The 16,664-nt window shown below is 40.9% G+C and overlaps 1 protein-coding gene across 1 annotated transcript in view; it reads left to right on the top strand.

Moving 5' to 3' along the window:
• The window catches only part of SLC23A1 (solute carrier family 23 member 1), a 334,606-nt gene extending 318,225 nt beyond the window's left edge, over positions 1–16,381 (top strand). Inside the window, exons 14-15 of the mRNA XM_069764941.1 lie at positions 229–324; positions 15,510–16,381. Coding sequence (XP_069621042.1) covers positions 229–324; positions 15,510–15,754 — 341 coding nt within the window. The 3' untranslated portion in view covers positions 15,755–16,381. The remainder of the gene's footprint in view (positions 1–228; positions 325–15,509) is intronic.
• The last annotated feature ends 283 nt before the right edge of the window (positions 16,382–16,664 follow it).

Here is a 16,664-nt window from a genome sequence, read left to right as displayed (position 1 = left end):
CCCTATCATGACATACAGTTACATCAAATGTTGTGTAGGGGTTAAATAATTCTTGTTTGGGATTCCAGCTTGAATCCAGTATAAATTTGGAATTGTACCTAAACCCAATACAATCTGATATTAAACTAAAATCTGGTTTGCTTAATGAAATATAAAATATATAGTACAATGAACTTCAATGACTGGGACTGAACACATTCTGTAACACTTATGATTGGATTTTTACAGGTTTACCAGAGTTAGATCAGATACTGACTGTGCTACTAACAACTGAAATGTTTGTTGGAGGATGCATAGCTTTTTTCCTGGACAATACCATACCAGGTAATATATACTAGTAAAGTATGAAGCGTGAAACATTGACATGTTCATGAATTTTACACTGTTCAAAAAAAATAAAGGGAACACTTAAACAACAGAATATAACCCAAGTAAATCAAACTTCTGTGAAATCAAACTGTCCACTTAGGAAGCACCACTGTTTGACAATCAATTTCACATGCTGTTGTGCAAATGGAATAGACAACAGATGGAAATTATTGGCAATTATCAAGACATACTCAATAAAGGAGTGGTTCTGCAGGTGGGGACCACAGACCACATCTCAGTACCAATGCTTTCTGGCTGATGTTTTGGTCACTGTTGAATGTTGGTTGTGCTTTCACACTCGTGGTAGCATGAGACGAACTCTACAACCCACACAAGTGGCTCCGGTAGTGCAACTCATCCAGGATGGCACATCAATGCGAGCTGTTGCAAGAAGGTTTGCTGTGTCTGTCAGCGTAGTGTCAAGAGGCTGGAGGCGCTACCAGGAGACAGGCCAGTACAACAGAAGATGTGGAAGGGGCTGTAGGAGGGCAACAACCCAGCAGCAGGGCTGCTGCCTCAGCCTTTGTGCAAGGAGGAACAGGAGGAGCACTGCCAGAGCCCCGGAAAGTGACCTCCAGCAGGCCACAAATGTGCATGTGTCTGCACAAACGGTTAGACACCGACTCCATGAGGATGGTCTGAGTGCCCGACGTCGACAGATGGAGTTGTGCTCACAGCCCAACACTGTGCAGGATGCTTGGCATTTGCCACAGAACCCCAGGATTAGCAAATTCTCCACTGATGCCCTGTGCTCTTCACAGATGAAAGCAGGCTCACACTAAGCACATGTGACAGACGTGATAGAGTCTGGAGATGCCGTGGAGAGCGATCTGCTGCCTGCAACATCCTTCAGCCTGACCGGTTTGGCAGTGGATCAGTAATGGTGTGGGGTGGCATTTCTTTGGAGGGCCGCACATCCCTCCATGTGCTCACCAGAGGTAGCCTGACTGCCATTAGGTACCGAGATGAGATCCTCGGACCCCTTGTGAGACCAAATAATGGTTCGGTTGGCCCTGGGTTCCTCCTAATGCAGGACAATGCCAGACCTCATGTGGCTGGAGTGTGTCAGCAGTTCCTGCAAGATGAAGGCATTGAAGCTATGGACTGGCCCGCCCGTTCCTCAGACCTGAAGTCGATAGAATACATCTGGGACACCATGTCTCACACCATCCACCAAAGTCACGTTGCACCACAGACTGTCCAGGAGTTGGTGGATGCTTTAAGTCTGGGAGGAGATCTCTCAGGAGAACATCTGCCACCTCATCAGGAGCATGCCCAGGCATTGTATGGAGGTCATTCAGGGATGTGGAGGCCACACACACTACTGAGCATCATTTCTTTGTCTTCAGGCATTTCCACTGAAGTTGGATCAGCCTGTAACTTCATTTTCCACTTTGATTTTGAGCATCATTCCAACTCCAGACCTCCGTGGGATATTAGTTGTGATTTATGTTGATAATTTTTAAGTTTTATTGTTCTCAACACATTCCAGTATGTAATGAACAAAGATTTACAACTGGAATATTTCATTCAGTGATATCTAGGATGTGGGATTTTAGTGTTCCCTTTATTTTTTTGAGAAGTGTATTTATTCACGCCTGAAATAAGTATTGCATAAGTATTTGTAAGCCAAAATCGTGAGTGGATGAAAAATACAGAAGTGATGCAGATGTTTCTATTATACTTTTCCTCTGATTATTCCACTTACAAATACTGATCAAATACTGAATGTGTGAATGTGGATAAATCTTACAAACAACCCTGACTAAACATTATGAGAGGAATTAATAAAGACTGGGTTTCGAAAAATGCTGTACTTCACTTCTTGAAGAAACAGTGACTGGGAAGAGAGAAGCTCACAATAGGGTAAAACTCTAATATAGGACACAGTAAAAACAATAGGTTTGCTCACCTTGGGTGGTTGTGTGAGGACACAACCACTATAGAGGTTCAGGTAGCCAGCTGCTGCTTCCCTGTGGCTTGGGGAAAGATTCGCCAGATGGAATTTACCAAAACAGGATAAAAACACTATTAAAAATTGGCTGGAAATTGCTGGAAAGAAGTCCCTTGCTGCTATAATCTAAGTAGGTTCTTTCTTATTCACTGTACATTTCAATGCCGCACTGGCATCTTTATCAAGTGTAAAAAAAAAAAGGTGACCTTTTGTGGAAAGTTAGGGGTGAACTTATGTAAGGAGGAGGCAGAGTCCATCAGGTGTCTTCCCCAACCTGTGGACACTGTACACATGTATCATGTGCAGCATCTTGACATTTACTAATGTTAATGTATTGTTGCTGTATTGTTTATGTACTGTAATGTGATGTATTTGATGTGTGTTATGTATAGAAGTAGGGATAGGATAGACAGTAGCATAGGGTAATAGTGGGGTTAGATTAGTGGGGCACATTATAGATAGGGAATAGCCATATTAGTTTAGGAATAGACAGCATAGGGGTTTTCCAGTGGGGATGAGTTATAGTGCAGTGCAGAGCATTGAGGATATAATGAGATACTTCCTGGCTTAGCTCAGTCAGGATATAGCAGTGAACAGTGATAGTCTTCCAGCCATGGGGATAGAGTTGCTATGCCAGGAAGGGGCCCCAGGCTGAGGAACGTGCTAGCGTTCACCACCTTTAACAGTAACCAACCCCAAGAGGATCCAGGGCCTAAGGCCGGAATTAGGCACAGCTGAGATGGCGAACCTTCTACTGTCTCCTAGTTAGTCCGGATGAAGGGAATTGGAGGAAGCTGGTAGACCTAGAGGGATGGGAGTCGCAGACAGGACAGGGATTGTCCGGGAGAGAGATAGAGATGGCAAGAAGAGCCAGCAATTGCCTGGTTGGACAGGGATTGTCAAGGGGGCCAGAGCTGATCGACAGGAAGAACAGAGATTGTCAGAGAAAGCCTCAGGATTGACGCTGCAAAGGAATTGTATGCCATCAGTGACGAAAACCCTCTTTTAAGTAAAGTTGTACTGTTGAGCATGAACATGGAGTCCGGAGTGATTTTTGGGATCTGTGGATCTGAAGCCGGAGTGACAGAGAACAAGGGGACTTCAGCAACTGATGTGAGTGTTCTGCTGCGCACGCTGCACATGCAGCAGAAGAGACATTGTATTTCATCTGTGGGGCGCCAGGGTGTGGGAACACTGCAGCCCATTGCCATGACTACTACCCTGGCCGCCTTACACTCATCTGTACCTCAACATTGTTATTCCTCAAAGCTTCACCACACTAATAATGCTTCCTCTATGTTAAATTGCCGCAAATCTGTGACCAATCTAATGAAAAGGAGTGTCCAAATGCTTTACAGATATAGCAGAGTTTATCTTAATGCAGATAACACAAAACTAGAATATAATAAAAAATTAAAAGGCCAAGAGATATTGCAGGACACACAGGAACGGTCATTTCATGCTCTCTATTGCACTTTGCATGGCTCGACCCATCATGAAGCCAAGGCATGTCTTATACACTTTTCTCTTATCCAAGCAATAAAATATAAAAACAGGACATATATTAAACACTAATGATACTGTATATATAGTAGATCAAAGATTTCCATTACAACAGTTAAAACCATATATCATAAAAGCCATTCAATTCATTTTTTTAAAATTAAACACAATGAGCTTAGAGCATTAGCTATAATAATCCATGTTGTGAAAGTACACTGCTCAAAAAAATAAAGGGAACACTAAAATACCACATCCTAGATATCACTGAGTGAAATATTCCAGTTGCAAATCTTTATTCATTACTTAGTGGATTACATTGAGAACAATAAAACATAAAAATGTTCAAAGTAAATCAAAATTAATATCCCATGGAGGTCTGTTTTTGGAATGATACTCAAAATCAAAGTGGAAAATCAAATTACAGGCTTATCCAATTGCAGTGGAAATGCCTCAAGACAAGAAATAATGCTCAGTAGGGTGTGTGGCCTCCACGTGCCTGTATGACCTCTCTGCAATGCCTGAGCATGCTCCTGATGAGGTGGCGGATGTTCTCCTGAGGGATCTCCTTCCAGACTTGGATTAAAGCATGAGTCAACTTCTTGGCAGTTTGTGGTGCAATGTGGTGTTGTTGAATGGAATGATACATGATGTCCCAGATGTGCTCGATTGAATTCAGGTCTGGGTAATGGGCGGGCCAGTCCATAGCATCAATGCCTTCATCATTCAGGAACTGCTGACACACTTCAACTGAGGATCTCATCTCATACCTGATGGCAATCAGGGTACATCTGGCTAGCACACTGAGGGCTGTGCAGCATTCCAAAGAGATGCCTCCCCACACTATTACGGACCCATTGCCAAACCGGTCATGCTGGATTTTGCTGCAGGCAGCAGAACGTTCTCCACGGCATCTCCAGACTCTGTCACGTCTGTCACATGTGCTCGTAAACCTGCTCCAATCCATGAAGAGCACAAGGCACCAGTGTTGAATCTGCCAATCTTAATGTTGTCTGGCAAATGCTAATTACCCTGCATGGTGTTGGACTGTAAGCACAACACCCACTTTTGGACTTCAGGACCTTATACACCCTCATGGAGTCTGTTTCTGACAGTTTGAGGAGACACACGGATGCTATTGGCCTGCTTGAGATAATTTTGCAGGGCTCTGGATTTGCTCCTCCTTTTGATCTCTGCACAAAGGAGGAGGTAGTGGTCCTGCTGCTGGGTTGTTGCCCTCCTACAGCCCCCTCCAGGTCTCCTGGTGTACTACCTTTCTCCTGGTATCTGCACCGTACTCTGGAGACTGTGCTGACAGACACAGCTATGTGCTATCCTTGATGAGATGCAGTACCTGAGCAAATTCTGTGGGTTGCACGGTAGACACCACCTCATGTTACTGTACCTCTAGGGGTGAGAGCAATGACAAAATGCAAAAGTGACCAAAACAAAAGTCAAAAAGGATGAGAACAGAGAAATGGTCTGTGGTCGCCCCTTGCACAACCACTCCTTTATAGGGATTGTCCTGCTAATTGCCTATCATTTCTGTGTCTTGTCTGCTCCATTTGCACAGCTGCAGGAAAAATTTATTCAAAATCAGTGTTGTTTCACAACTGGACAGGTAGATTTCACAGAGGTGTTACAGTGTATTATTTAAGTGTTCCCTTTATTTATTTATTTTTGAGCATTGTATTTTATGTCTATCACTTCTATTTTGAAAAATAAGAATGTGTTCCAAACCAGCAAATTTCAATAAATTTCATCAATCTCACATCTCTTGAGAGTATGTCCCCAATATGCTTAGTATAGTGTAGAATACCTTCTGTCTCAATAGATTTAAGGGGAAGCTATCATGTCCAGAAATGCTATTCACCTACAGATATGGGGTTATTCTGCATGTAAATAGCATTAGATTCATGTTGGGATGCCTTACAGGGAGAAAATGAAATGTTATTCTCCTTGCAGCTGCTCACATCATTAATGGAGCGGTGATGGACGCAGCTGTAATCACATGTTGGACTTTTCCTTATCAGCCTACTGTGCACACACATATTGCAACATGCAGTCAATAGCCCTTGTTCTGCCCTGATGACTGAAAGCAAACAGCTGCAGGAAGAATAAAACTATCACTGCACAAGAAGCCAAGCGCACAAAATAAAAAGGTAACACCCACTTCCTCCTTCATTGTGGTTGAGAACACCAGAGTGGGTGCATCAGAGCCACACACCTGAGGGACTCATTCCATACAAGCAATAAAAGACTGGTGGAAAAGGAGTTTGCAAGTACAAGTTCAAAGTATTTTTAATTTAAATTAATACAAAAAATCATGCAAAGGACGTTAATACAAAAGTTAAAAGATAAGCAACCGAGGAAAGAGCACCAACTATGGCAATCCCATCATATTTAATAGACAAGCCATATAACAATGAAAAGGTAAAAAGGTAAAAAAAAGGTAAGGGGGAAGTTGAAGTGTAGATCATCACTCTAATCCATAGTCTAAGTAGCTGAAAAGTGTGGTATGCAATATTGAACCTGCAAAGGGATTGTACCCCTTACCTATTCAGTGGAGAAGAAGCCAAGCAAGTTCAGGATAGAGAACCGTGAAAAAAATGGGAAAATCCAGCAACCGCAAAAATCATAAAATATCACATTTATTGGTAGATTAAAACATGAAAAGGAAAAAATTAAAAAACATTATAACGGTCAACACGTTCCGAGCTACACTTGCTCTTAATCATGATAATCTGTCTTAATCTGTCATGATTAAAAACTAGTGTAGCTTGAAACGCATTGACCGTTATCAAGTTTTTTACATTTTTTCCTTTTCATGTTTTAATCTACCAATACATGTGATGTTTTATGACTTTTGCTGGTTCACTTATTTAGGAAACCAGCCTGAAGACTCCATGCACCGCACCCTCATTCTAGGAATTTCTCAACCCGGTGAGCTGATGGATGCACCATTGTGTTTTTCTCTCAGGTGCAGGATGGTGGACCCACTGAAATGTTAATATCAGTTCAGTGTGGGAGAATCTAGATTTAATGTTTCAGTCCTAACTGCATCATGTTTATTGGCTGGGCTGGGGTCTGGTGTCTGGCCTCGGGCCTGGTCGCCCTGAAGCCTTGTGTTTCTTGCATGTCCTGGGGCTTTGTGCTTTTCACATGCCCTGTCCCCTGGTATTTCTCATTTGGCCTGCAGACTGATGTTTCTCACTTAGCCTGCTTCCTGGCTGCACCCGGGTACCTTTTGTTTTGCCTGCAGCCTTGCATTCCTTGATTTTCTTGCAGTCTTGTGTTCCACCTTTGGCCTTGCAGCTTTACCATCCTCATTTCAACCTGCATCCTTGCAGTCTTGTATTCTTCGCTTGACCTTGCAGTCTTGCATTCCTCGATTGCCTCATGTGTTGTGGTTGGCCACTGGCCTTATGTTAGGCCTCATGTCTTGTGTTTTGGGCCTGCTGCCTCATATCTGGATTCATATCTTGTGTTTTGGGCCTGTCGCCTTATGTTATGCTTCATGTCTTGTGTTTTGGGCCTGTCGCCTCATGTCAGGCCTCATTTCTTGCGTTTTGAGCCTGCTACCTAATGTCGGAACTCATGTCTCGTGTTTAGGACCTGCCACCTCATGTCAGGCATCATGTCTTTGGTTTTGGACTGTCGCCTCATGTCTGGTGTTTGGCCTGCCACCTGAGGTCTGGCCTTATATTTCCTGTTTGGCATGTCACCTCATGTCTCATATTTGGCCTGCCTGAGGGGTTTACGGCCACTTCATACTTGTTGATTAGCCTACTATCTCAGGTCTAGAGTTTTCTTGACTTGATGGGGCCTTCAGTGGAGTATAACTTTCAGTGGTATGTACAACTTTGAGGGCCGTGGCTTTTGCCTGGTTAGCCAGCCAACTTGTGGTTTGTAAGTCTGTTTTTTACTACTGCCTAAAAGCTTTACTACCTTTTCCTAGCAATACTGATGATATTGGTAAGGATGACTTCCAGATAATACAGGAGTCTGTGTTGATTCTACTTGGAAACAAGAAGGGGGTTTAATTAAATACTGACTTGAGGGTAGCTAGTGAGTCCAAATTATTTCCATTCCATCCCTCCTACTTGCATAGCATATTTAACTGGTCCACAATTACCATTTACAGTATGTCCCAGTTTGTCCTTTTGGTAGGAGGTGAAAATAATTGCGCTAATCAGAGGGAAACTATTCTAAATCCAGTGTCTGGAATCTCAGTATGGACTGGTCAACTTTTGACTTAGTAGATGATCTTTGTCTCAGTTATCCTTCTAGTTGGATAGTGGTGATAAGGCTAATGAAGTACTTGTAAGTGCAGTTAATCTTTAGGTCTGAAGTCTTAAATTGGACGTGTTGGCATTTAAGTTGGTTGACCATTTAGGTTGCAGGTTATCCTTTTAGTGTGATTTGTAACAAATGCATGGCTAAGCTGAAAAAAGCGAGTGTAAGTCCAGTTGTTCCTCCTGGTCTGGTGTCATAAGATGAAGTGCTGAGCATTTAAGTTGATAAACATCTACATTTCAGTCCTAAATGCCTAATAATGATAAATATAATCCACCTGTGTGTAATCAAGTCTCCGTATAAATGCACCTACTCTGTGATAGACTCAGGGTTCTGTTTGAAGCACAGGGAGCGTTATAAAGACCAAGGAACACAACAGGCAGGTCCGTGATACTGCTGTGGAGAAGTTTAAAGCCGGATTTGGATACAAAATGATTTCCAAAACTTTAAACATCCCAAGGAGCACTGTATAAGTGATCATATTGAAATGGAAGGAGTATCATACCACTGCAAATCTACCAAGACCCGGCCGTCCCTCTAAACTTTCAACTCAAACAAGGAGAAGACAGATCAGAGATGCAGCCAAGAGGCCCATCATCCCTCTGGATGAACTGCAGAGATCTACAGCTGAGGTGGGACAAGTCTGTCCATAGGACAGTAATCAGTCATACACTGCACAAATCTGGCCTTTATGGAAGAGTAGCAAGAAGAAAGCCATTTCTCAAAGATATCCATAAAAAGTGTTGTTTAAAGTTTGCAACATACCTAGGAGACAGATTAAACATGTGGAAGAAGGTGCTCTGGTCAGATGAAACCAAAATCAAACTTTTTGGCAACAATGCAAAACGATCAGTTTGGCGTAAAGGCAACACAGCTCATCACCCTGAACACACCATCCCCACTGTCAAACATGGTGGTGGCAGCATCATGGTTTGGGCCTGCTTTTCTTCAGCAGGGACAGGGAAGATGGTTAAAATTGATGGGAAGATGGATGGAGCCAAATACAGGACCATTCTTGGAGAAAACTTGTTTGAGTCTGCAAAAGACCTGAGACTGGGACGGAGATTTGTCTTCCAACAAGATAATGATCCCAAACATAATGGAAAATCTACAATGGAATGGTCCACAAATAAATGTATCCAGATGTTAGAATGGCCAAGTCAAAGTCCAGACCTCAATCTAATCGAGAATCTGTGGAAAGAGCTGAAAACTGCTGTTTACAAACGATCTCCATCAAACCTCACTGAGCTCGAGCTGTTTGCCAAGGAATGGGCAAGAATTTCAGTCTCTCGATGTACAAAACTGATAGAGACATACCCCAAGCGACTCGCAGCTGTAATCGCAGCAAAAGGTGGCGCAAAAAAGTATTAAGTTAAAGGGGCCGAATAATATTGCACGCCCCACCAATAAATTTCATTCAACTTCACAATTGTGTTCCACCTGTTGTTGATTCTTCACCAAAAATGTACATTTGGTATCTTTATGTTTGAAGCATGATATGTGGGAAAAGGTTGAAAAGTTCCAGGGAGCCGAATACTTTCGCAAGGCACTGTATATACCAATTATCCTTCTAGAACAGATGAATCATCCGCAAGGTACTGTACATGGTTGAGGGAATTAAGTTTTAATAACCATTGCTTAAGACCACCTGAGCTTTGAACAATACCATATGAGGTTTATATCTCTTTCAGACTGAGTTGCTTTCTCTTGTGAAAAAAAGTGGTGTATCATACAGATGATGGTTATCACTTGGTTTTCTTAATTTGTTTGATCAAAAAACTAACCTGTTTTGCATTTACCTGTTTCAACTAACAATCTTCATGGTTATATTATCTTATTAGCATCTATATAAGTTGAAGAATTGATGCCATTATAGAGAAGAGGATAAATTCAATAATCTGTAAACGAATGTTTGATCATTTTTATATTGAATAGCTTGGACCTCTCTTTTTTTGTCTGTTCTACTTTTGTCAGCTGTTAATACTTGGCTAGGATGTTCTAACCATAAATTCTCTAAAATGGAATTATCAAACTACAGCTGTCCTTTTCGGCTTAAATAATTTTTTTAGGAGAACTAAGAAGGCCCCTTTCACACATCAGTTTTTTGCCGTCAGGCACAATCCGGCGAGTTTTGAAAAAAAACGTTTCTGGCAAAAGTTCGCAGGATCCTTTTTTTCTCATAGACTTGTATTAGCGACGGATTGTGACGGATAGCCTCACGTTGCATCCGTTTTTCGCCAGATCCGTCGAAAATTCGTTTTCCAGCGGCCGGAGAAAACGGACATAGGAACGTTTTTTGTGTCCGCCGAAAAAACGGACAGAGACAGATCCGTTGACGTCCGTAGTTTGCTATAATGAACCCCTTTTTTAAACTAAGTATGCATTTTCCATTCTGGGGTCTCTCTCTTCTCTCTCTCTCTCTGGATCAGCTAGTCGGTTTCGGTTCAGCTAGTCGGATCCGTCGAAAAAACGGATCGATCACATCAGTTTTCCCCATTTTGCAACGGATACGTTTTTTTAGAAATTCGATGGATTGAGCCTGACGGCAAAAAACTGAAGTGTGAAAGTAGTCTAAGGGACACAACAAGGAAAAAAAAGAGAATGCTGAACTTGTATTGAAATAAAGTACTAAATATTTTTTCTGGTTTCTGGAGGACCTTTGACATTCTGGGTTGCTCAGTCTACACTTGATAGCATAGAGTTAGGTAGATATTTTGAACCATTAGGAGGTCATTGACACTAGAAAGTTTTCTTATAGTCCACATCTTGGCCTTAGGGGGGCTTACTTCAGAGGAAAATGTCAACAATATTGGGTTTGTTGTAAAGTAATATTTTAAGCAGGTGTAGTTGCTGGATCCATTGGCCACTAGGATCCCTATTTAGGGCCTTATTAGGGTTGCCAGGTTCCTTGATCACTTGACTTCTGCTTCCATTAACATGATGAGTCTTAGTACCAGTTTCTATGCACTTCAGTTGTTGGTTAGGTGATTTAAAAAGTACAGAATAGCTGATTACATCCAACCAAGGTACAGTTGTACTCAAAGGTTTACATACCCCGGCAGAATTTTAGCTTTCTTGGCTTTTTTTCAGAGAATATGAATGATAACACCAAAACCTTTTCTCCACTCAAGTTTAGTGGTTGGGTGACGCCATGTATTGTCAAACTACTGTGTTTTTTTCTTTTTAAATCATAATGACAACCCAAAACATTCAAATGACCCTGATAAAAAGTTCACATACCCTGGTGATTTAGGCCTGATAACATGCACAGAAGTTGACACAAATGGGTTTGTATGTCTAATAAGCCTGACCTGTGACCTTTTTGCTTGTAATCAATGTGTGTGCATAAAAGCTGGGTGAGTTTCTGGGATCCAGACAGACTTTTGCATCTTTCATCCAGACACTGACGTTTCTGGATTGTGAGTCATGGGGAAAGCAAAAGAATTGTCAGCAGATATACGGGAAAAGGTAGTTGAACTGTATGAAGCAGGAAACGGATACAAAAAGATATCCTAGGAATCAATAATGCCAGTTAGCAGTGTTTAAACTGTGATTAACAAATTGAAAATCAGGGGCTCTGTAAAACCAAATCCACAGTTGGGAGTACCAGCAAAAATTTTGTCCACAACTGCCAGCAAAATTATTCAGGATGCAAAGGAAAACCTACAAATAACATCAGCTGAATTACGGAACTCTCTGAAAACTAGAGGTGTGGCTGTTTCAAGATGCAAAATAAGGAGGCACTTGAAGAAAAATAGGCTGCATGGTCGAGTCGCCAGAAGAAAGCCATTACTGTGCAAATGCCACAAATTATCTTGCCTACAATAAGCAAAACAGCACAGAGACAAACCTCAAAACTTCTGGAGAAAGGTAATTTGGAGTGATAAGACCAAAATTGGACTTTTTTGCCTCAACCATAAACGTTACATTTGGAGAGAGATCAACAAGGCCTATGATGAAAGGAACGCCATTCCTACTGTAAAGCATGGAGGTGGATCGCTGATGTTTTGTGGATGTGTAAGCTACAAAGGCACTGAAAACTTGGTCAAAGTTGAAGGAAAGATGAATGCAGCATGTTATCAGCAAATACTGGAGGCAAATTTGCAATCATCAGCCTGGAAGCTGCGTATTGGACGTACTTGGATGTTCCAAAATGACAACGATCCAAAACACTAGGCTAAGTCGACCTGTCATTGGCTACAGCAGAACAAAGTGAATGTTCTGGAGTGGCCATCTCAGTCTCCTGACCTCAATATCATTGAGCCACTCTGGGGAGATCTCAAGCACACAGTTCATGCTATACAGCTCAGGAATTTACAGGAACTAGAGTATTTTTGCCAAGAAGAGTGGCAGCTTTACCATCTGAGAAAATAAAGAACCTCATCCACAACTACCACAAAAGAAAAAGACTATTGGATCCATACACACCCCAATATTCCTAACTTTTCACTGGTGCCTCTGTTTCTAGTGTAATTGAATAACATTTCCCTGGAAGGGAACAATGCATTTCCTGGGGATAAAAGGCTTCTTCCACTTCTCTATCTATGTGTAAACACATGTCACTATTGTTATTCGACCCTCTGAAAAGACCTTTTGTCTAATTATCTGTCCATTCTATAAATCTGTCTTTCACACAAAAGACATCCTCTCTCAGTCACCTGGGCTTCAAAAGGACTTCCTGCATTTTAATTAGGATTCCTCACTTGGTAGCTTGTAAGCTCTCTTTCCTGCTGTATTTCTGTGTGAGGGAGGAGGAAACTGTATGAAAGACTTGTCCATATAAATAAAAATAGTCTGGGTGAAATGGTGGATGAGGATGAGGAAAAAGCCAATATGCTAAATGACTTTTTTTCATCAGTATTTACACAAGAAAATCCCATGGCAGACAAAATGACTAGTGATAAAAATTCCCCATTAAATGTCACCTGCATAACCCAGCAGGAAGTACGTCGGCGTCTAAAAATCACTAAAATTGACAAATCTCCGGGCCCGGATAGGATACACCCCCGAGTACTGCAGGAATTAAGTACACTCATTGATAGACCATTATTTTTAATCTTTAAAGACTCCATAATAACAGGGTCTGTACCACAGGACTGGCGTATAGCAAATGTGGTGCCAATATTGAAAAAGGGGACAAAAACTAAACTCGGAAATTATAGGCCAGTAAGCTTAACCTCTATTGTGGGTAAAATACTGGAGGGCATTCTAAGGGATGCTATACTGGAGTATCTGAAGAGGAATAACCTCATGACCCAGTATCAGCACGGGTTTACTAGGGACCGTTCATGTCAGACTAATTTGATTAGCTTCTATGAAGAGGTAAGTTCCGGACTGGACCAAGGGAACCCAGTGAATGTAGTGTATATGGACTTTTCAAAAGCTTTTGATACGATGCCACACAAAAGGTTGATACATAAAATGAGAATAATGGGGATAGGGGAAAATATGTGTAAGTGGGTTAAGAGCTGGCTCAGATTAGGAAACAAAGGGTGGTTATTAATGGAGCACACTTGGACTGGGTCGCGGTTAGCAGTGGGGTACCACAGGGGTCAGTATTGGGCCCTCTTCTTTTTAACATATTTATTAATGACCTTGTAGAGGGCATTAAGAGCAGAATTTCAATATTTGCAGATGACACTAAACTCTGCAGGGTAATCAATACAGAGGAGGACAATTTTATATTACAGGATGATTTATGTAAACTAGAAGCTTGGGCTGATAAATGGCAAATGAGCTTTAATGGGGATAAATGTAAGGTCATGCACTTGGGTAGAAGTAATAAGATGTATAACTATGCGCTTAATTCTAAATCTCTGGGCAAAACCATCAATGAAAAAGACCTGGGAGTATGGGTGGATGACAAACTCATGTTCAGTGGCCAGTGTCAGGCAGCTGCTACAAAGGCAAATAAAATAATGGGATGCATTAAAAGAGGCATAGATGCACATGAGGAGAACATAATTTTACCTCTATGCAAGTCACTAGTTCGACCACACTTAGAATACTGTGCACCAGGGGTGTCAAACTGCATTCCTCGAGGGCCGCAAACCATGCGTGTTTTCAAGATTTCCTTAGCTTTGCACAAGGTGCTGTAATCATTATGTGTGTAGGTGATTAAATTATCACCTGTGCAGTACAAGGAAATCCTGAAAACATTACCTGTTTGCAGCCCTTGAGGATTGCAGTTTGACACCTCTGCTTTGCACAGTTCTGGTCTCTGGTGTATAAGAAAGACATAGCTGAACTAGAGCGGGTGCAGAGAAGAGCGACCAAGGTTATTAGAGGACTGGGGGGTCTGCAATACCAAGATAGGTTATTACACTTGGGGCTATTTAGTTTGGAAAAACGAAGACTAAGGGGTTATCTTATTTTAATGTATAAATATATGAGGGGACAGTACAAAGACCTTTCTGATGAACTTTTTAATCATAGACCTACGACATGGACAAGGGGGCATCCTCTACGTCTGGAGGAAAGAAGGTTTAGGCATAATAACAGATGCGGGTTCTTTACTGTAAGAGCAGTGAGACTATGGAACTCTCTGCCGTATGATGTTGTAATGAGTGATTCATTACTTAAATTTAAGAGGGGATTGGATACCTTTCTTGAAAAGTATAATGTTACAGGGTATATACACTAGATTCCTTGATAGGGCGTTGATCCAGGGAACTAGTCTAATTGCCGTATGTGGAGTCGGGAAGGAATTTTTTTCCCAAAAGTGGAGCTTACTATTTGCCACATGGGTTGTTTTTGCCTTCCTAAGGATCAACATGTTAGGGCATGTTAGGTTAGGCTATGGGTTGAACTAGATGGACTTAAAGTCTTCCTTCAACCTTAATTACTATGTTACTATGTTACTATATCCACAGTCTTTTGATTATTTTTAATTGGCTTTGGGTTTTACAAAAAGAAGTTAGTTGACAATCTCGCTGCCATTTTACCGCTATAAGGCCACGTTCATGCTGGAAAAAAAATGCAACAAAGACATCAGGGCAATTTTTGCTACCATTTTGTAAACTTTTTTTAGGTGTTTTTGCATTAATAAATCTATATTGGAGTTTTCATTATTGCTTGATTGAATGGAATTTTAAAAAAAAGTAGGAAAATGCTCAAAAAACATTAACAATTTTTTTTTTAAAGTTAACAAAATAATTGAGAAAATGTTAATAAATTATTAACAAAAACATTTTCTGGACAAAAAAACACATAGAAAACATCTTATAAAAGGAGCTTTGCCTAAGCGTTTTTTGCTGAAAACCTCATCTTTTTTAACAGCCTGAAAAAAAACTGTAACTGTACACAGCTTTAGATGCCATTGACAACATACTGAAGCTACCTTGCTGTAGTTTGATTCCATTAATTAACATGTCTTGGTTATTTCTTCCAGGTTCAGAAAAAGAGCGAGGATTGGTGCAGTGGAAGGAAGGGGCAAATACCAGTAGTGACACATGTATAGATCTAAAAAGTTATGATTTTCCATGTGGAATGAAACTAGTTAAGAAAGTTAGGTGCTTCAGAAGGCTACCTATATGTCCAGTTTTTAAAGGATTCAAAGCTTCTTTTCAAAGAGACCCAGCCAAGGATATGATCATTCAAGATCATGAAAGCAATTCATTTTGCACGAAAGTATAAAACAAAATTTAGACCAAATTTCTACTCTTTCAGAGATTGCTTTCCCTCCTTCCACCCCACAACCCAAACTACTACCCCACAAGTTTTCAAGTTAAGATTGCAATTCAGATTGACACGCCAGAAAAAAATAAAGAATTTGTAAAATAGACCAATTTGAGTGAATTAACCAACCTTCTGTATGTGTTCATGGTTATTTATTATTTGCCTCCAAATCTGTTTCAATGGTCTTTAGAATATGAGTCCATAGCATGCACAAGAAGAACATCATCTGCTGCACATTTTGGCTGGTAGCAGCAGTTATGATAACCATATACAGAATTTTGCTTACAGGGTAAGGGTATTATGCGTATATAAGGTTTTCTGAATCTGAGAGTGCTTGAAAATGATTCTAATAATCTGAATATGCTTGAAAAAAAGCATGGTTACTCGAAACGTCGCTCAGGGGTGGATGATTGATCCAGCATCTTTGCCTGTTCCTATTTGAAAAGAAATTTCAACTTGTATATACCACACTATTCATTTAATAATTTGCTGTGGTGTTTATCCTGAATGTGAATTTGATGTCTGAATTATTAAAAATGAATGTTATTCTGTGCCATTTTTTGAGATAATAAAATAATCTATATGAAGAAAACTAAAAGCTGCCATTGTCTTTATTTGCGGAAGGTCACCCTTTAACATTAAGCAAATTTGGGGGGTGGACTCAGGATTCAGGAATTCCATCAAGTTGGTTTCCAAGAGAAACAATTCAAAGCAAATAGAGCAACTGATTCCTACATGACTGCCTGGTGCAGCTGGCCATTGAGGCTGGTCTGTCCACTGTTTGTTCATGCTCTGCATGTTTGAAAGTATGTATACATACTTGGGTCTGTGTGTATGTAGGTTCTTGTGTATACCTGTGTATGTAAAA

The sequence above is a fragment of the Ranitomeya imitator genome, chromosome 4 (assembly GCF_032444005.1).
Source record: "Ranitomeya imitator isolate aRanImi1 chromosome 4, aRanImi1.pri, whole genome shotgun sequence".
NCBI classification, from domain to species: Eukaryota; Metazoa; Chordata; class Amphibia; order Anura; family Dendrobatidae; genus Ranitomeya; species Ranitomeya imitator.
Note: the sequence above shows the minus strand (reverse complement) of the source record. Positions and strands in the feature narration are given on the sequence as shown.